The sequence below is a fragment of the Aulonocara stuartgranti genome, assembly GCF_965226115.1.
Source record: "Aulonocara stuartgranti genome assembly, chromosome: 7".
In the NCBI taxonomy this organism is placed as follows: domain Eukaryota; kingdom Metazoa; phylum Chordata; class Actinopteri; order Cichliformes; family Cichlidae; genus Aulonocara; species Aulonocara stuartgranti.
The window spans coordinates 5,980,248-6,002,315 of record NC_138945.1 but is presented as its reverse complement, the minus strand read 5'-3'; the positions used below and the strand labels follow the sequence as shown (position 1 = coordinate 6,002,315).

Here is a 22,068-nt window from a genome sequence, read left to right as displayed (position 1 = left end):
CAAGACCCCGATGACGACGACGGGCATGCAGTTGAGCATCCCTGAGACGGTTTCTGACAGTTTGTGCAGAAATTGTTTGGTTGTGCAAACCAATTGTTCCAGCAGCTGTCTGGGTGGCTGGTCTCAGACGATCTTGGAGGTGAACCTGCTGGATGTGGAGGTCCTGGGCTGGTGTGGTTACACGAGGTCTGCGGTTGTGAGGCCGGTTGGATGTGCTGCCATATTCTCTGAAACGCCTGTGGAGACGGCTTATGGTTGAGAAATGAACATTCAATGCACGGGCGACAGATCTGGTTGACATTCCTGCTGTCAGCATGCCAATTGCACGCTCCCTCATTGCTTGTGGCATCTGTGGCATTTTGCTGTGAGACAAAACTGCACATTCCAGGGTGGCCTTTTGTTGTGGGCAGTCTGAGGTACACCTGTGCACTACTCATGATGTCAGATCAGCATCCTGATGTGGCACACCTGTGAGGTGGGATGGATTATCTCAATATAGCAGATGTGCCCACTACCACACATTTGGACTGATTTGTGACCACTGTTTGGGAGTGATGGTTATATTGTGTATCTGGAATGAATTTTAGGTCTCTACGTCCATCCCATGGGGAATGGGAGCAGTAACAAAGGTGTTGCGTTTATATTTTTGTTGAGTGTACGTCCACTAGTGAACCGACCGTGAGCTATGGGGTGTTCACGTGTCTGCCTTTAGTCACACACATAGAAAACTGAACTTTCTGAGATTTGCGGCATGAACAGAGACCTGAAGGACTCCACAGGTGAACTGTTAGCAGAGGATTAACTTCCAATGGTCAAACTGAAATATCTTCTTTACAAAAATAAATAATCAGAAGACCGACCCATTGCTTAGGACAGGAGATCAAAAATAAAATAAAATAAAGGTGCTTCAGAGCTGTCAGTAATCAAATATCATTACAATCTCTAAGCAGCGTATTCAAACTGTTTCGCCCCATTCTGACACCCTAATAAAATGTATCAGCGTCTGCTACCTCCGTGTAGTCACTGAGCTCTTTGTTCCCCATAACCTTGGTTAAAAAGGAAAGTTTAAATAATATTTCAGCATAAAAGCATTCCTGCATTCAAAGATTCACCCAGGAAAAAAAAGACTGGAGATGAAGCTCTCAAACCAGTAGGTTTAAGACGTGTTACAGAAATGTGGAATTTCTTCTTCATCTGAAAATATTTCTGCATTTTTCTGGAGAGCTCTTCAGAAAACATTTGACCTCTTTAAAGACCCTATGCTGAAGTGATGACAATAGACCACCTACGCTTAAATTCAAAGGCGTTTTAATTCTCACAGCTACATTTATAACCTCTATTGCATCTAAACACTCAACACTACCACTTTTATCACTGTGCAACAGGCTTTAAATACCAAGCTCAGCCTGAATAAATACTTGCTATATTTCACTTCTCTGCACATGAGGTCTGTGAACCTCATTCTTGGGGTTCATAGTGTAAATACCCATTCAAGTAAAAATGTACTTAAATTATTGCTAAAAGCTTGTACTCGTCAGCATTACAGGAAGACAGACTGTGGTTCCGATCTCACACGAATTACTCCATTACGGTACACTCATCAGCATAAAGAAACCATGCAAATGTTCTAATGAGAGGAATTTTTGCATAAGGCAAAAAAAACCCAAACTGACAAGATCACGTTTGCATAAACTGGAGCTTCATCCACCAGCTGTTAACTGGTTAAAATGGCATAAAGGCTGAAACGATATGAGATTCTCCAAATTTTTCCATCTTCGCGAGTCCTCGCAAGCCGTTTTTGTACACGGGGCTCAACTGTAGTTTAACAAACCACAATCATAAACAAATGCTTCAGATCATGAGCCACTCCAAGCCTTTTCTAGACTTGTGTCCTCCTGCCATCTTGGTTTCACTGAATCTAATCTGGCCTTCCAGTTCAGGAGACACGTTTGCACTTTGTGATGAATCCTCAGTTTGTGAAGTTTCCTCTTTTTGGTAAACCTGGGTGATGATATGATGTCCTGGATGGATGCATGTTTTACTTTGGTTGATGTTGGGGGGGGGGGGGGGGAAACACTAGTGTGCACTTCAACCACATCATGAGATTGCATCATCTACTGTGGTGGAATACATGAGAAAATTATGCAAAGTATATCCCGGTGTGTAGGGATTACGTGGTATTAAACACGAATACGTAATAGCCGCCAGGTAGAACAACAAAGCTAACATTATACTGCCAACATGCCCAACAGATGCAGCACTGTTCATATCATTTGCAGAATGAAGCAACTGTGTCAAAGTCAGTAAAAATAACTTTATATTTATTTACCGAGATGTGAGATTTACATGATTTTGCACCAGAGAGATCTGCAAATCAGAAAGTCTATTTTCAAAGTTCGGTGTGGGCTTTATGGGTAAGAAGGAGAAGAATGTGCTGTAGGTCAGTAAGTAGACCAAGAATAGCCTCTAAATAAGAATATAAGAAATGTGAGTCTACAGAAGGACAAAGCCAGCCATTAAAAGCCAAACATAGACCGTGCAGTGGTGAATAAGGCCTGTGAGATTTGTAAGTTCCATGTAAGACGGCACAGTGTGTAAGTAACAATGGCACACCCCAACTTTAAGTCTTTTAAAAGTAAAATTCTAAGTATTTGTATTTAGAGGATAATTTAATCTCTACATGAAAGGTTCTCTGGGTTTGGTTCTCGGCTGCAAACTGACCTCGAACTTGGTGTAAAGCTCCGTGAAGAACTTCTGGTTTCATCACTGTGCATCCATTATCTCGGACTAAAATATAAACTTGCTCAGAAATTGCAGAAAGGGAAAAAAATCTTTTTCACTGTAAAAACTTTGTTATATTTGTCACAATAAATAACCCATTTGAGATTCTTAATCTTCCTAAATACAGCCACTGTATCTCAGGGAATCCAGTAGTTTGATATTAACATTGATGTTTGTGTGGACGAAGGTTTTGATGAAGAGGAGAGGTTAAAGAATAAGAACTACAGTTAGGCTCATGTGAGCCATGAAAGGGGCCCAGTAGCAGATGGACGCTGGAGAGAGACATTAGTCACACAACAATCAACTCTGACTACTGGGCGACTCTTCTGCACCCCGGGCACCCCCCCCCTCCCTGCGTGTCTCTCTGTCACCAGGCAGGCCCGGGCCACTCGAGCCAGGACAGCAGGCTTCATAGTGTCAGTGCCAGCCCTCAGGAGAACACACACGGGGCATACAGCCACAATCCTGCAGCTGCCTCGGACTCTCATGTTTTCCCCGTGTGTCGCCTTTCTTCCACTTTCACTTGATTCTCACAGCTCTTCCACAGGCCTGCTACATGCGTGTGTTTGCAAATATGCAACGTTTATGGAGGTTATAATGAAGATGGAAGCTTTTACTGGCGTGCGATTGTCTGCATTATCAGAAGAAACCTGTTTGTGTGTGTAATTGTGCTTGTATGTGTGCATCAGCAGGAGGTCGTGTTGCTATACAAGTTGAATGTTTTATCCCAGCCTAGGCAGTTCCTTTCACTCATTCTTCTGTTGGACCACTCAACGGCATCTGTTTCAACTGCTTCCAACATTTGCACACACACACACACACACACACACACACACACACACACACACACACACACACACACACACACACACCGTTTTTTATAAAAAGAGGATTTTCCCATAATCCTCAAAGCAAACATTGTTCCACTTTATAATGTTTAGCCATGTTTTAATGTTGTAGCCCATATGGCCCAAAGAGAATTATTCACCATCAGGGATGACATTTCTTGTACTCTGCTTATTTTAATATTGCTATTTTACTTCAAGGACCATATGGCACAATATTCATTCTTTACAAGTATGCAAGTGTGACTAAAGCATTCAATATCTAAGCAGACTCGGGGGTGCTTCATTCATCTTCCTATGTTAATAGCCTCCACTACAGAGGTCCCAAGGTAAAAATCATTCAAGTACACCTCATGTTATTCAAGCAGTCAGAATGTATTTAAATGTGTGATTCTGGGCCGAGCTGATGTGCCGTCCGTCCCTGACTTCCACCCTGGTCATCACTATAGGAACAATTCTGAAAAAGAGAAAAATGTAGTTCTATTTTCTCTTACTAATGCATGCACATATCTACTACTCTAGTAAATTAAACCTTTGAATATAAGGACTTTGCAACATCTGAGGTGGGATTTGCTACAACATGGATGTTACAAAGACCGGGGGCTGCAGTACTGAACTTTCCTAGCACTCATCCAACAGATATGCAAATGCCAATGAATATTTCACAATCTGTTCAGACTTTAGGCATTCCTTTACCTGCCTGTCCTCTAATCTGTGTGATGGGGAATTATTGTCCTTGTGTAAAAATCCAGAGCATTACCTGCTAAAGTAGGCTTCATAGACTGTATATAAAGGATGGATGTTACCATTGATACACCCTTTTATTAGTGGACGCTAACGGTTATATATTGGCTGCTACCATGTGATCAGAAGTGACCATAGTTGAGGGTGCATTAGCATTTTGGTGAACGCACATATCCCAAACAACAGGCTAATGGAGGGGTTGTCCCACATGCCAAGCACTTCTGGTCAACAAAAACAAATAACTCCAGTTCAGTGACGTCAGGTCAGGTCGCAGTGGCTACTACTGTTACACGTGAGGAAAATATTTGGAAATGATTCTTCTAAAACTGTTTGTGTGTCAAAGAGGATTTACACAAAGTTTTGTAACTGTTTGTGGTCATGTATGTGCTTAGGTCCATTTAAAACATACCTCATGCTCTGTAAAAATAAACATAAATACTATGTAAAGCACTGCTACAAATAGTTAAATATGAAAATGAGTCCAAAGAATGTTTGGGGGGGGGGGGGGGGGGCGGGGGGGGGGGGTCTGCTTGATTGTTTGTTTTTGTTTGTCTCAGAATCAAGTATTTGAAAAATGTAAGTCATTTGGAGATTTCTTATAAATAAAAGTTAACAGATAGGAACATTGCACCACAGCGCTATAAGTCTTCTTTTTCTAATTATTAAAAAAGAATACTACAATTAAAAATAATCTCAAAATTTAAGTGTTTACTGTGAAAAAAAAAACATCTACATTGTGTGTGCTGCACTACTTTCAAAGCTTGAACTTTAATTTACAGACTCAGTCCCCTAGGAGCAAGCACTGGGTGACAGAGTGGGAAGGAAAAACTATATTTTAACAGGAAGTTCGGGTAGAACCAGGATCAGGGAGGGTCGGCCATCTGCCACAACTGGCTGGGGTGGGGGTGGGTGGGGGCAAGAGGCAAGAGAACAGAAAAAAACAAAGATTTTTTTTTTTTTTTTAAAGGACAAAACACAGAGAGACAAGCATAAAACCATAACTATAGAAGAGAGGGAAGACAGTCACATATTCAAAGGTTTGGTCCAGAACCTTCCAGAATAACAGACTGTGACTGTGTTACAACCGTTAATATATGGCATCTCAAATGTACTGGGAATAGTTCACTATGAGTTTTTTGGTTCCCCCTTCTTTCCTTAACACTGAGCACATGCCATTCATGCAATGAGCACAGAACATTGTGCATTTTATACTTCTAATCAACCAGATTTACTTTGCTTTTCACACATTAGAGTGAAGGTCATCCTAATCTCTACAAGCAGATATCTGCTGCGAACATGCAGACATATGGACATCCAAGGAACGAAAGCAGGCAATGAATAGGAGGCATTGTTTCCACGCAGATAAACAGCCCATGTTAAGAGTTAAAGAACTGAAACCAAGGGTTGAAACCTTTAAAATGTTAAAAAAGAATCGACATTCAAACACAAATACACAGAACAGAAAGTCTTAACTCATACATCTATTATCCAGGGCATCGAAGGTTTAGAGACTGGATGTCTTTAAGGGTCAAAAAGGATAAACTACACATAAAACCTTTCAAGGATGCAAGCCTTTGTCTACTTCTGGCTTGAGCAGCACCTGCTTAAGCAGATACATTCCTACCTTAATGTACTGATGGCATAAAATAATATTAAATGTTACTGCGATATATTGTACACTAGTGCCAAACACTAACAAATCGAGTGAAATAACGTGATCAGCAGTCAACTAACTAAACAGCATGTCTTCGTCTCATCTTCCACCACTCATTCCCAACTAGTTGCATGAGATGGCCATCCCCACTTGAGCCTGGTTCTGCTGGAGGTTTCTTCCTGTTGAATGGGAGTTTTTCCTTCCCACTGTCACCAAAGCGCTTGCTCATAGGGAGTGATCTGATTGTTGTGTCAGCCAACAATTCTCTGTTTTCTCTGTATTATTGCGGCGTCTTTACCTTACAATACAAAGCCCTTAAGCAACTGGGCAACTGTAGTTGTAATTTGGAGCTATATGAATAAAACTGAATTCAACTGAAAAACTTACAGGGAGAAAGGATTTTTTCCAGCACTGATGGACGTCACTGGAACTCCAATCCAAGAACTTGATAATTAAACTGAGTGGATTTGAACTGAATACACATACTGACCACATGAATACAAAACTCTGCTTTTTTCCCTTTTTACACCAACTCTCTTGCAGTTTAGAAAGTATGACCAGCCCACTCTCATTCCAGAGGTTACAATTAACACTGCTGGTGTGCCTTTGTCTACAAAGGCATCCTTTTAGGAGGGGGTTATCCTACCCAAACTAGGATCATTCCATTACTTTGACTAACCCCAACCACGGAGTGTTAGTCAAAGTAAAAAGTGATAAAAAAAAATAAACTGAAAAAATAATCAGCGAGTGGGGGAAAAAAAGTGCAAAAACACAAGAGTCAGATAAGGACACAAACCGCAAACTCATGGTTGATGAACTCCCATCTGCACAGCCTCTTAGTACAGCCTCTGTAGGTCACAAAAGCAGCACCTTTATACATCTATAGAAATACATACACACACAGCTGTAGCTGGTGCATCAAGGAACCGACACCAAAAGAGAGGTGTAATGACATTACTTGCCAGAACTGTATTTTGTAGCACCCAAGGGTGAGAATGCGTTGGTATGACAATATCACAGTATGACTGCTTTGATAGGGATCTTGTCCTTTGTGCTCGTCCACTCCCATAAGACACAAATAAGAAAGTTGTAGTGAATGAAACCCTAATATCAAACGGCTGAAATGACCACGGCGCAGAAGACAGGATATAAAATTTCATCTAAGATATTTGTAAGAACGGCAGCATTAGATACCCTGCATTGAACAGCAATCAACAGAAATCAGTATCGTACTAATTAAATTCATTATACTAACAATATTCAGCAGCGTTTCTCACGTGATCTGAAGCTGGAAAGGTGTTTTGTTTGGTTTCACTAGTGGCTACCTACTTTTATGGATAATCCATATGAGACCCTACAAATGCCTTCCATTCAGACCAAGCCGATTATTCTTGGTTCCATTTCTAATGTAGACTTTAATCAGTTTTCTACTCCGTCACATGTGATTTTTGACTTGGCATTGATGCACGTGTCCGAGTTCAGACTTTTTGATATAATTTGGTCACGATTTCAATTAATCCATTACTGATAAGTTCATTCTGCTGAAGACAGACTGAAAAAAAAAAACCTTTATCCACGTCTCCAGTTCTTCTGATTAGTTCTGACCCGATTTCATTTTGTAAAAAAAACAAAACAAAGACATATTCATCAGGCTGAATAATAAAGCTGCATCAGTGAAAAGAAACCTGCAAAGCATCTTTTATTCTTTCTCGGCACTAATACGCACTTGAGTAAGACAGAGAAAGTTGCATTATGAGTGGTGAAGAGGCTGTGATTCACAGCATGCGCTCCTCATTATTTCACCATCTCTTCTCACGGAGGCATTACCATTTATGCACACACGCAGTAATTGGTCACAGATTGCACACTGATACAGTGAAGTGCTTATTTCCTCCTGAAATATGACGGTAAAAGGTTCAGCTAGCAGCTCTCCTCTCTGCTCGCCGTCCTTACCGTTATTCCTCATCCACCAGCTTTAGGTTGGTTTTTTTGCTGAGTCAGAGTCATTATCCAGTCTCTTCCTTGGGAGGGTGGAGGGAAATTGGAGGATGAGGGGGGTGGGGTCACACGTCACACAGACACACACGCAGGAGACAATATCCTCCACCAGAGGAAAGGGAGGCCTGGGGAGGTTACAGCAATACAACACCGTTTAATAAGTGTGAACACAGGAGCGTTGTGCCGAGGCAGACACCACGTGTGCTGCATGTGCGTGCATCTGTGAGTCTTAACCCACACCTAGTAAAGGAACAGCGTACGGCTGCATGGATGCGAAAAAGAGTACAGTGACCTCCATCTACCCATCTCGTTGCCACGATTACATCCTCTAAAGCCAACACGAGCTCCGCTCTCCTCAAAACACACGTACAAAACAAATTAGCCCCTGAACTGTGTTTTCCATCTGTGGTCCATTAAAACTTGGGTACTGCTTTATTTAGACAGTAGCAGGTAAAGAGGCAGAGATTGTGGCGGCTGCGCACCCCTTATTTAAATATAGTGCTTTGTCAGCACTGTTTCATTTGTTTGTTTGTTTTGGATTCCTCTCTCCTAAGCTGAAACTCCAGCTGGACTTTATCACAGACCACAAAGGATCAGAACAAATGGTCTTTAAGGTGATCCGGGGGACAAATCAACAGCGGAATAATTAAATTTTAAAAAAATGCTGCTTTATGTTGAATCAGCTCAATTGTTTACTCACTGAAAATCTACTATAATGTGCCATTAACTCATATCTCTGAAAGTAAGTATAATCATCAATCATTTTTTAGGGTAACTTTTATTTGAATGATTTTTGTCATTTTATTGTGCTCTCAGAGGGTCGTCTGTCCCTCCCAGAGTTTAACTTTGTAAACAAAAAAACTAGTTAAGGACAACTTGAACGATCTAAAAAATAATTTGTAAAATTTGAGATTCTAGCATTTCAATAGTCTCTGTTGCTCGAACTGAGTTTTAAACTAGTTTTGGTTTTGTGTCGTCTCCCTACGCTTTCCTTTTTCCACCCCACACCAGTCATGGCAGGTGTTTGCCCTTCACTGAGGTTGGGTGTGCCAGAAGTTTCTTTTCTCTTGCCAAGTTCTGCTTACAGGAAATCATCTGATTGTCGTTTCCCCTCTAATACTCCAAGTGTCTTTACTATACAGTATAATGCGCCTTGAGGCAACTGTTATTATGACTTGCTGCTACACTTAATTTCACTATATACAAATATGGGAACATAGCAGCAGCTAAATCTCTAATGTTGAGGCTTCAAAATACAGCCTGGAGAGCTGACATTGTGCGATCAACATTAAGAAAGGCAGAACAAAGCACTGGTTTGAAAGTCTTCATTTGTGACATTTCTGAGCTACTGTAACAAGCTCAGAGCCCATGGTAGGTAAGCTAGCCTTGCGCTGGTAGCTTTATTTATGGATGTTTGTTGTATGTCATTCCCTATCTCTCCTTCCACTTCTATGTAATGCTATACTGAAACTTACATAATAACATAAACTGCACAAAAAGATTAAATTTACATGTAGTCATACTATGACTTCTAAGTGTCCCTTGGAAGTCAGAACTGGGAAATTACTTTATTCCCGAGTTAGCGCGTTCCAGCAGAAATGTCATAAAAGTAAAAAATGGAGTTCGCACCACTCAGGTCTCGCTAACAATACACCGTGAAACTTGTTGTTTTGCACAGAAAAACACAGCTACAGCACGTCAGATAAAGCCTGCGTCACGGAGTATTTAGCGAGTCACAATACATGACAGTGGCTGTACAAACTAAAAGTTTTATAGCTTTACTGAAGTCTAATTCAATGCCGCCATCTTGGACTCTTAACTTGGAGATTCTCCAACTTTCCAAGTAAGGAATTCAAGTCGATGATCATTCCAAATTCAATTTATGATTTGAACGTTAGCATTATCTAGCTTGAGGTTGCGAGCATTAGCTAGGCTAATTGGCTAGGTGCTACATGTCAAGGCTAAAAATAAAAAAATATTGAGACAGTAAAATTAAAAGCCAGGTTTTAATTATAAATTGCTTAGCTTTAAATGTGCAAGAGGAGAAAATATAATTTCATCTTTTAAAAATGAAAAGGCCACAGGATTCTTTTTTGTGCTATTTTCTGCTGCTGTTCACTAATGCTAATAGCAAATCTAAAACACAAACCAGTGTTAGCTGAATTACCATAAAAAGGATATAAGTTCAAAGAAAAAGAGAAATAGACTTCGTACTCTGTGAAAACTTACTTGTTTCCAATTAGGTAATTATATATCATTTTTTAATAATTTATCACACTCTGCACAGAGTGAAAAGAAATTATCAGAACAAACAACAGTGAGTAATCACCATCAGGCCTGCTGAACACAAAAACCGAGGTCGTGAGCACAACAGCAGGGAAACATTTTTCCACTGTGGGAGTTTTCAGAGAGCAGAGCGAGCAGTTGGCCCACTCTGTGGAGTGTTTATCGTGTCAATTCTTCCAGCCGGGAAAATACATAAGTAGTAGTTGAAATCTAGACTTCCTTTTCACTTCCTGCTGAGGTCAGGAAATGTGAGGGTTGATTCAGACTTCCCACAGTGGGATGGTTGGACTCATCCATTCCTCTGTTTGGTGCTCAAAACCCCCGAAAGGCTGAGATCCTGCTTACAGTATTTATTTCTGTTCTTACTTTCGAAATAAAATATGTGAACTTACTGTTCTCGGTGGTATTTTCAGTATAGGTTAAATGTAGCTTTAAAAGTAATGTGCAAAAATTCTATTTTTATTTAGTTATTTATTTCTGTTTTTGCAGAAGAAAAACAAAAACATAAAAGCTTTACAAATAAAATAAGATCACGTGACTCAAAGGGAATATCAAAGACATCAGCGTCTTTATACACGAGCTCCATTCTGCAGTTTATTCACACAATGGCTCAGCTCCCGCGACAAGGATTAAGCCAAGTCACTTTTTTCAGCGGAGATCTTCATTGAGTTTTTTAAGTTAGGGATTAGGGTTAATCCATGCCTGCCTTTGTATGTTCAGTAAAAAAAAATGTACATGGATTATGATCAGTGTACACTGATCAGCCACAGCAATTATGCCCATGACAGGTGAAGTGATTGCACTGCAGAAAATTGCAATGCCAGCAAATCTTGATGTTTTGCTGATGACCACCTAAACAATGTTAGAGAGAAAACACAGGACCCCATAGCAACAACACTCCCCGGTGACTCTTCCCTCCTCTGGAAGGACAGTGTGCCTCATATCGCTTAAAAAACTGCTCAGCTACAAACTCAAGGAAAATAGCACAGAGCCCAAAGGTGTTAATTGACCTCCATGTTTTCAGGATCCACTCAAGCATACACCAGAATGCACAGGACCCAAAATCACGTATCTGTGTCCCGATGTATCACACGATATCGTTGACTAATATCAGCTAATGACATACCATTTACTGATATTGCTGGGAAATATTTAGCTGTTGTGGCACATCAGGTTTGGGATGTGAAATGTTTAGGAATCAAAACAGTGAAATAGTTTTTTTGTTTCATTTAAATGGGGCTATATTAGTTTAGATAGAAAAAATTGATAATTACAAATAATAAAAACTAAATTTAAGTAAAAAGAAAAAAACTGTTATTAGCATCAGAATGTCACAATGAGTGCATCACTAGCTTATTATACTGCAAAAAGTAAAGCCATGTAAAGCTGGTTTCACGTCTTGTGGGTATGAATGTGCTTTTATGGGCTATTTTGTTTTATTTTTGCTTGTTTGCTTCTAATAGAGACATGTTGCCGTATCTTACAACATGTTGCAGAATCACACGTTCGGTAACAGCATTCTTATCATCTTCAAAGTGCAACAACAGTGTTGTTGTGTGACTTAAGTGATTATTGGCACAGATACAAACAACGAAAGAGACACATTTTCAGATACAGTCACATCTGTGTGGATGTGAGAGACACACTGAAAGACGAGGAGCTCGGGCAGTCAGGCAAGCCAGCACAGGCTCCGCCAGCCTCCTGCAGCCACAATCCAGCCACCACCACCACCCCCCATCCGGCTCCCTTGCACACCAGCATCCCCTATTCCACCCTACTCCCCCACCCCACCCAGGAGGATGCCTATTGTTCCCCCATCTCCTAAACAAAGCCTGCACCCTCACAACCTCACCCCCAAAACCACCCTCTCTTTCCCCATCTAACCCCTTTGCCCTCCCTCAGCACACACACTCACACACACACACAGCTTTGCTGCTCTAATAAACCGGCTCAGCTCCCTAAATTTCATTACATACAAGCCCGGACCCCCACCCACCCAGCCACCCCCCCCTTCCCTTCTTTCTTTTACAGTTTTTCCCCTCTTGGCAGAGTTTATCTTTGCGTATCGTGCTGCATGCTAAATATTGGAAATCAGAACAGAATGCACTACAACAACAACAGAAACTGCTCGATGAAAAACCAGGAAGCTGAAAAACTGGACTGCAGTGACACTGGAGGAATTAATTTATCGTGAGAATTAAAAGGAAGATTGTGTCTTTTTTTTTTTTTAAAAAGAGAAATTTAAAAAAAAAAAGAAAAAAGAGCAGAGCAAACATCTTGCAAGCCAGCAGCATCCGTTCATTTGCAGGATTTACTGTATCACCTGTTGATTCAGCCAAAATGACAACTTGCACTGGCAAAAAAAAAAAAAGAACTACAACTACATTTGAAATTATAAACGAAACAAGTGGGACGTCACAAGACATCATTTCATTTGCCACGAAGATTACTCCTCCTAATCCCAGTTCCACAAAAATCTGTGTGCCGGATTTTGTCCTCCTGTTTAGAAATGAGTCGACAGATGAAACAACAAGGAGGACGGCAGCGAGCAGCGCCACTCCAAACTCCACCATATTGCAGCAGCATTGGTGAAGTAGATGAAAACACACACACACACACACACACAAACATGCACACATACACATACATACACAGCGGTTGTGACTAAAGCACACAGAGGCCATATGGTGCGTCCTCATCCACCAACGCCTGTTGCTGCTTCAACAATGGGGCTGCCTGGCCTGGACAGCAAGAGGCAAACACACACATCCACAAATGTGTGTGTACACACACACACACACACACACACCAAATGGTCGTTAGTCAGTCAGTCTGCGTTGCTTAGGCCCCGAACAAACGCCTGGATTTGCATTCTGCACCTCCCTTTATTCTCCTCCTCCCCTCCCTCTCCCCCTCACTCACACACACACCCCTGGTCTCTACAGGTGCACGGAGCACTCAAAACAGATGTCAACGGACTGGAGAAGGAGAGGCACGGGTGAGTGAGGGGGAGAGGGGAGGAAAGTGGAGGCTGTTTGCCCAGAGCGACTGACAAAGCTTTGTACACTTGCGGGCCTAGACACGGCAAAGACAATGACACACACACACACACACACCTTACTCTGTTACACATTCAGGCCGGCCTGATTTGTCACTGTTGGAAACTTTAAAGGGGGGATGAGCGTGAATAGAAAACGCAATTTGCATCCACATTCAGATTCGCCCTCTTAAAGACAGGTTTTAAAAGTAACCTGCTCCACTTGGAGAAATCCACATTTCATTAATGATTCCAATGTTATAATTTGCACATCTGCCAAAACAGAGCCTGAACAAAGTAATGGTTCACACACTTTTAAAAAGGTGGAATGAAATATTTGGAATACCTCTGCAGAAAAACTCTTTTGTTTTCCGGATCATTTTAAAAAACACTTAAATGCATCCCACACTTTTTTTGGCACTGGCTGTTCTGAAACTGGGGCAGTGATGAAATTCACCGCTTGATCGACAATGTCAGGTGTTACTTCATCATTTGGACCATTTTAAAAGGCAGAATATGCAGAATAGTCTTTCCCTCCTTGTTTTTTATATATTTCATGAACAAAACGATACATTCAGTGACGTGGGGAAATAGAGCACCAGACATCTTTAAAAAAACAAAAACAAAAGAGACAAGAATTAGAAAATTACACTGATAATGGAAACAGCTACAAGTTACATTCCTCACTGATTCCATTGTAATTACTGGACTTGTTGCACAACTTCACATTAACAAAACATTCATCTCCAATATCCCCAATTTCATTTAGCCGCATCAACTCTATTCAAAAAGAAGCCCAAACTAATATTCTCTGAAATATAATCCTTTTATCCAACATCGCCCTCCCGACATCTAACAGAAGGATTACTGTAACAGAATTAATGCATCTACTATGTTTCATCCTACAGGCTGTAATTTTCTCCAATAATTACATTGTGGTTTGGCCCTGCTTTGCCACACATCTCCAGCCATAGAGGACAGGAGCAGTCCTTTGATCAATATTAAAAAGGAAGTACAGAACACAACTACATAGGCTCATGTGAGGAGCTGCTGGAGAACAAGGACACTTGTGATTTGTGATGTGTTTAATTTTTGCAGGCAGCTTTTACTCCAAACTGACAGACGCATGGAGTGGAAGGAGTGTCAGCATCACAGATCTCCATTTATATATATATATATATATATATATATATATATATATATAAAGAAGAGCTTTAAAGCTCTTCATAAAAGTCATTTTCTATAAAGGTGGAATAAGAAGTAAATGCGTTAACAGATCTCCCAAACGGGCTGTGTGATGGTGCTGAGAGTGAGCGTGTAATGTGTTCTGTCCACTGGGTAAACACTGGCTGTGTGCATGTTATCAGCCTATGGCCTGTTTCTGTGACTGGGGCCTGCCTGCCTGCCTGCCTGCCTGCCTGTGTAGGAAAAGAGAAAACCCCGCCGATGCAACAAGTCCCCCATTCACTCCCAGCTTTGTTAAGCTGCCTCCCAGCGCTGCTGCGAAAAGCTTTTCATCCACAATCTCTCAATCTCCCGTGGACACATTCCCGTTTTTAAAAACAGAAAACACGTGATTTTTAGCTTACGACAGAAAGAAGTGTTAGGAAACAAGGTTTGTTTTCTGGTGTCGGAAGGAAGGGGAATAAAACTGTAGTGAAAGCGACATCCCTCGCTTTGAAGCTCAACACGGCGCAGTATTAATAAGCTTGTTAGACTTGTTCAGCGTGTAGAATAGGTGTATTTGTGGCGATTTGTATTCCAGTGTCGCCGAAACTGTTTTAATTTGAGCTTCAGTGACCACTTCAGGATTTTAGAAACAAGCGAAACGTCCGGGGGCTTTCAGGCTACAGGCTGAAGAGAGCGAAGGGAGGGAGGGGGGGACTCCTCCTAGGGAACTTACCTCGATTCATACGCCTCTTTATGGATTAATTCCCACACTTTTCACCGGATCGGAGTCGCTACAGCAGCGGGAAGCCCTCCGCCAACTCCAGAGTCTCCTCTCGGTTTTGGTTTGAGGAAGGATCGGGCGCGCTGAGTGCGTAAAATACGCAGCGTCTCTCCAAGGATGCGAAATATGCGCGGAATGGGAGCAGGAATGAAATGAACGCAGCGGACTGAGTTGAACGGGGCGGGGTGAGAGGGACTGGCGTCACCCTGGATGGATGAAATAGAGTGAGTGAGAGATGGGAGGATGGGTGGAGAGAGAGAAAAAAAAGAAAGAGAAAGAGAGCGAGGGGGAAGGGGAAGGGGCCGGACTGTACAGGCTGCGTTCAACAACAAAAGAGTGGAGCGCCCAAACTCTATTCAGGAAGAGGAGGAGGAGGGTCGAGATAAAACACAGTCTGCTGTGCGGGGCTGACAACTAATCAGATAAGGTGACGCTAAAAGAAAGAGAAAAACACTTTGGATGGGAGCTTTGTGGCAGGAATTCAGAGACTCAAAAAGTTAGTCAACCACAACCTAGAAATATTTTTTAAATCTGATTTATAATCAATAAAAACGTGACGTGTGTAACTTTCGTCTGCTGTTATGCAAGCCTAGGTTTGAGTATTCGTGTTTAATGGTCTGCAGTTAAGTTTAAACGCAATATTTCACCTAACAGACTGAGTACTCACACAACTACAAAAGTCTGCGTCCACAGTAAATAAAAGATGGATGTAGCCATCACGCAAGTAGTGTTTTTGGACATGTTTGAACCAAAGAATTTTGAAAAGTTATAACTTAGGGCCATCCTTAAAATCCACGTACAGCTATAATGCACAAATACCCATAATTGCTAATCAATGCTAAGTAAAATTCTAATAAAAACACTATAAATCAAGACGCACAGCTCTTGCACCACAGAGCAGAGACTGACACATATATTTGTAAGATGATTAACAACCTTTTCCCACTTAGTCATTTACAAATGAGGTGTCCACATATAATAAAACATAATATGTAGTTGCACGGGTTGTGTTTTTTAAAAACCCCGAAAGAACAACCTGTTACACATTTTTAGTAATGCTACGTCTGTGCCATTAATGCTAGCGAACTGAAGGGGAAATGCTTGACAGATTGATGGACTCCATGCAGGAACAGCAACAGCTGGGGCAAACCACTAAAAAGACAAGCAAGCACAGGCTTGACATTTAGGCTAATTTAACATTATCAGAGGCTTGAAGTTAATGCTGCTTTGTGTTGGTTTAACGTTACAGACCGAATGGAGCAGGATTTATGAAGGCTAGTCACTCTAAATCTTCATAACTTTAAAAGAACAAGTATTGGGATTAAACTTCTTTGGCTTTCTATTATGCACAAAGCCCCAGAGGGCTTATCCTGACCTTACTTTTAGGAGCCACTGCCCTAACCAGAAAAAAAAAATCTTTGTGTCTCTATGAGATCTTCGAATGCGGCAGACAGCCGCCTCTGCCTCATAAAGGAGTTGTTGTTTACTACTAAGCTCTGCCTATCTCAGGTTTCATCCCCTCGGGCTCTGCTGGACTGTCATCTCCCTAGAGGGAGGGGCTGTGACATAAAACAAACACAGATATGCCAGGGTCGCAGCCTCCGGAACACCTACTGCAACCCGACACCACGGCCAAGCCAGGCAAGCCAGCAGACAAGCATTCCACATGGCAGCATGTCTGTGTTTGTGTGCACAGGAACAAATTCTCCCATACACACCCAGCCACACAGCTGATTCACATGTGGACCGTACACAGTGTGTTTCTGAGACATCTTAGAGGAGGCGTGCGTGGCTCGTTCCCAGACTCAGAACAATGCAAACACAGGAGCAGCTAGTAAAACCATTCAGCTCGGTGACCTAAAGGTCAACCGTCTGACCTCTGATCTGACCTCACCTGGTTTCCTGATGTTTTATTAACGCTCTGTGTGCCCGGAGTCCTGCATCTTCTTCACGCCTGCGTACAGAAGTGACGGTCTGCTGCACATTTGTTATTTAAAGAACACATAATAATATGCACGGAGCTGCTTCTTCTCTCATCAAAAGATTAAAATCACAGCTCAGATCTTGTCAACCAGAAAATCCGAATAGATCATGGTGCCACTCCCTAGAAACTTGCTTTGAGGTGCTAAAAATAATTTTGTGGAGAGGCAAATTGGTCCCGCTCGCTGTACTTTGAGCAGCACAGATCGAACTGGAGCTCTCTCTGTGCTTGTCCTTTAGGCTTCGGTGCAACACTGGATACTCTTCATCATAACATTTACCTTTTTTTATTAAAGTAAATGCTCTGTAATGGTTTGAATCTGTACACAGAAAAGTTAGACACAGAGTTCCACAGGGTTCTGTGCTTGGACCAACACGATATACATTATACCAGCTTCCCTTAGGCAGTATTATTAGAAAATAATACCCAGTTATATATATCTATAAAGCCAAATGACAGAATGGCACGTCTGAAAGACATAAAGGCCTGGATAGCCCACAATTTGCTTCTAAATTCACGACATTGTTATACTTGGGCCTAAAAATCTTAGAAACATTGTGTCTAACCAGATATGTGCTCTGGATGGCTTTACTGTAGCTTCCAGCAACACTGTGAAGAACCTGGGAGTCATTTTAAAATATGTCCTCCAACGCACACATGAAACTAACATGTCGGACTGCTTTTTTTTTACATTCTCACAGTATCAATAAATCTGGAAACATTGTGTCTCAGAGTGATGCTAAAAACTAGTTCATGTATTAATTGCTTGTAATCTTGACTACTGTAATTCATTTTTTATCAGCTTGTTCTAAAAGCTCCCTCAAAAGCCTCGAGTTAATCCAGAATCCTGCTGTGAGAGCGCTAACAGTGACAAGAAAGACAGAGCGTGTCTTTCTTTCTCCATGTTAGATTCTCTTCACTGGCTCACTGTTGAATCCAGAATTGAAACTCAAATCCTTCGTCTCACATAAAAATTCTTGAATAAGTCCCATCATATTTTAGAGACCTCATCAGTACCATGTTATGCTAACAGAGCACCAGACTCTCAGACTGCAGGCTTACAGGTGATGACCCTGAACCATCCCTTAGTTACGCAGCTATAGGCTCAGACTGCTGCCAGGCTTCACGTTGTGTACTAAACACTTCTCCACTCGGCTTTTTTCAGTCCACGCAGGTTTATTCACCACAGCAACATGTCATTACATTCTTGTCTTCTCTCTCCCTTAGTCTGCCTTCATATGCTCTGTGTTTTTACTTCTTAACCTCTCCAACCAGTCGCAGCAGATGGCTGCGCCTCCCTGAGCCTGGTCCTGCCAGAGGTTTCTTCCTGTTAAAAGAGTTTTTTCTTCCCACAATTGCAAAGTGATTGCTTATAGGGAGTTACTTGATTGTAGTTTTTTCCCCCTGAATACTGCAGGGTTTTTACCTCACACTTTAAAGCATCTCGAGGTGTCTGTTAATCCTGAACTGAGCATCCATGTGAATAAACCTGTCTCTATTTTTGGTTTTCTCTGCACTCGAAATGACAGCAAGAAAATAAAGACTGATTGCAGCCACAGCTCTAAAAGATGCAAGAGCCCCATTTGTGGTCTGTGGGTAGCAGCGTAAACAATAAAGGTGTGGAGTCTCAGGTATATGTAAGGTGGGTTCCACCTCATCTACATCCATGAAACTTCCACTAATCCATTTTTAACGGCTTTCATGACCCCTGTCTCTGCCTCACAGTTTATTCTTGACCTTATTTTGAAGGTTAGATCCACGTGTGGCTTCCTGTTTTTTCCCTTTACAATTATTGTGTCGATTGAGTTTATTATCTATTTGGTGTGTATTTAATCTTCTCTCTCAGTCTTTGTTAGTTGTTTCTACGCCTTGTTCCTGAGTCTCCTCTGCTGTTTCCTAACGCAGCAGCTTGTTCCAGAAAGCAGGTTAAAGAAATTCAGGGTGTAACCTTAAACTCTGAGGTTGGCAATTCCTTTTTAATCAAGTTGACTGGAATCCAGTTCACATTTAAAAGAGAAAAGAGAAGAAAAAGCTTATCAAAAGGTATAGGCTTGCACAAAATTTAGTGTTTTGTATTTAAATCAAATCTTAAGCTGGCAGGGACAAAACTTATGCGATGATAAAAATGTGGATCAGACAGATAAGCGACTGTTTACCTGGGCGATTTTAGGCCTAGTGAGACTTATTTGGGGGATTTGCAGTGTGACAGATGCTGAGGTTAAAACAGGGTAATTGTTTCAATGCAGGCGAGCTGGCAGACAACCTGGCAGGTGCCTTCATGTCTACAGAGTCGCGCTGTCCAGTGATTCCTGTCTCTCTATGAGTATAAAAACTAATGAACTGACATGTAAATGGTATTTCATTGTTTTAAAAGACGTAAACTTTTGCAAATGCATGCGCCTCGATATTTACTACGCTATTAACTATATGAATGAGGAAATGAAACAGAGTATCAGACAGCTGGTTCAGGTGTTCAAGAGGGGAGGAGTCAGAGTTTATTGAAGAAGCTTGAAGACCTGCCAGGATAGCAAGTTAGGTTCAGAGTCTGTTATCACGGTAACCGGCTCTGGGTTCAAGTTAACCTTCCTATTGGAACAGAAAAGCCAAAGTCTCTTTCATCTGAGAAACATAACAATACATTTTCTGCTCTGGGAAAAAGAAAACAATCCTTACAATTTGTTCATATTATACCCAAAAGTACAGTAGATTGAAAAAACCAAAACTTGTCCTAAAAGAGATACGATAAGCTTTGTATGCTTTGATCACAAAATAAGTTATTTAACAGAACAAATCGAATCTTTTTAAAAAAGGCAGATTGAACTTTTATTAATCTTTAAACCGATGCATTGTATCCACCAGTGTGTGAATGCCAGAGTGAATGAATAGTGGCATTGTAAAGCGCTTTGGGTGCCTTGAAAAGCGCTATATAAATCCAATCCATTATTATTATTATTTTTATTATTATTAATGGTTCTATTTTTCACTCAAATCCTTAAATCTGCACAAAAATATAGAAAATCTAAAGAGTAAAGATAAAAACATCCATCTGTAAATTCAATGGAGCCCAACATAATTCCATCATTCTGTAAAAGCCTTCAAATCACTCGCTGCTTTGAAACACCTTTGGACACTTATTTGTGCAGCTGTTTTCGTGGAGTACCTAAATTAACTGATTTCAATGGTCACCAGGACATAACACCAAACACCGAAATACAAAATCAGCACCACCAGCGGTTTAACCAGCAAAAGATTAAATCTTATTTTCTTTCCTTGTTTTTATGGAAATTCATATATGACTCTTTTAGAAGGAAATTGGGCTACTGTCTGAAGCAAATTTACATTTCCACTGGTCAGCACTAACAGCCGCATAAAACTGTGTGATTTTTACGGTCATTGGTCACAGCTAAGACCTTTGGACTTTATCTGTTGAAAAATGCTATATATATATATATATATATATATATATTCTTCTTGAGGACTCTGAGGAAGAACCACCTGTCCTCAGACATCCTGGTGAACTTCTATCGCTGCACCATCGAGAGCATCCTGACCAACTGTATAACAGTCTGGTATGGGAACTGCTCTGCCTTGGACCGGAAGGCGTTGCAGAGGGTCGTGAAAACTGCCCAGCGCATCGCCGGAGCACCACTTCCTGCCATAAAAGACATCTACAGGAAGCGGTGTCTGAAAAGGGCTGGGAAAATCATCAAAGACCCCAGTCACCCATCACATGGACTCTTCACCCTCCTGCCCTCTGGGAGGCGCCACAGGAGCCTCCGGACTAAGACCACCAGGTACCGGAACAGCTTCTTCCCCACAGCTGTCAGACTCCTGAACTCTGCCTCCTGACATCTGACCCACGTTAAACTCATGGACTGAACATACACACACCCACAATGGACAACTGTACCCTCAAACACACAATAATAACATGGACTGAACCACCACTCACAACCACTAGCACTTTATATAGCCTCTGTAGAAACTACCTACACCCTCACTTATCTTAACTGCACTACTGTATAGCTCTGTGTAAATAATCATTCTGTACATTCGATAATCTTTAATCCTACAACTGTTTACAACTTGCATAGTTCCCATTTCTGTATAGCTGTATATCCCAGATTCTGTAAAGTTATTTATTTCATATTCTGTATAGTTTTTCATATTTATATCCTGTTCATATCCTGTACAAAGCTTGTACTCACTACAGCCTGTACATACTTATAGTTATAGAATATTCACAACATACTTCATACCGTGTACATTATAACATACCATAATAGACCCATTTCTGTAATATACTCACATATCTATATTATTGCTAATATATATTGTAATATATCTATATCACTAAAGCACATCTGGATGGATGCAAACTGCATTTCGTTGCCCTGTACCTGTGCATGTGCAATGACAATAAAGTTGAATTCTATTCTATTCTAATTCTATTCTATATATATATATACACACACACACACACACAGTGGGGCAAAAAAGTATTTAGTCAGCCACCGATTGTGCAAGTTCCCCCACTTAAAATGATGACAGAGGTCAGTAATTTGCACCAGAGGTACACTTCAACTGTGAGAGACAGAATGTGAAAAAAAATCCATGAATTCACATGGTAGGATTTGTAAAGAATTTATCCGTAAATCAGGGTGGAAAATAAGTATTTGGTCACCTCAAACAAGGAAAATCTCTGGCTCTCACAGACCTGTAACGTCTTCTGTAAGAAGCTTTTCTGTCCCCCACTCGTTACCTGTATGAATGGCACCTGTTTGAACTCAT

The 22,068-nt window shown here is 41.2% G+C and overlaps 1 protein-coding gene across 2 annotated transcripts in view; it reads right to left on the bottom strand.

The window, feature by feature from the left end:
• Positions 1–15,784, bottom strand: part of tead1a (TEA domain family member 1a) — a 49,586-nt gene extending 33,802 nt beyond the window's left edge. Inside the window, exon 1 of one of the 2 annotated variants that reach the window (XM_082538587.1) lies at positions 15,249–15,784. In XM_082538587.1, coding sequence (XP_082394713.1) covers positions 15,249–15,258 — 10 coding nt within the window. In that variant the 5' untranslated portion in view covers positions 15,259–15,784. The remainder of the gene's footprint in view (positions 1–15,248) is intronic. The other variant, XM_082538586.1, reaches the window with a different exon arrangement.
• Positions 15,785–22,068: the final 6,284 nt, after the last annotated feature.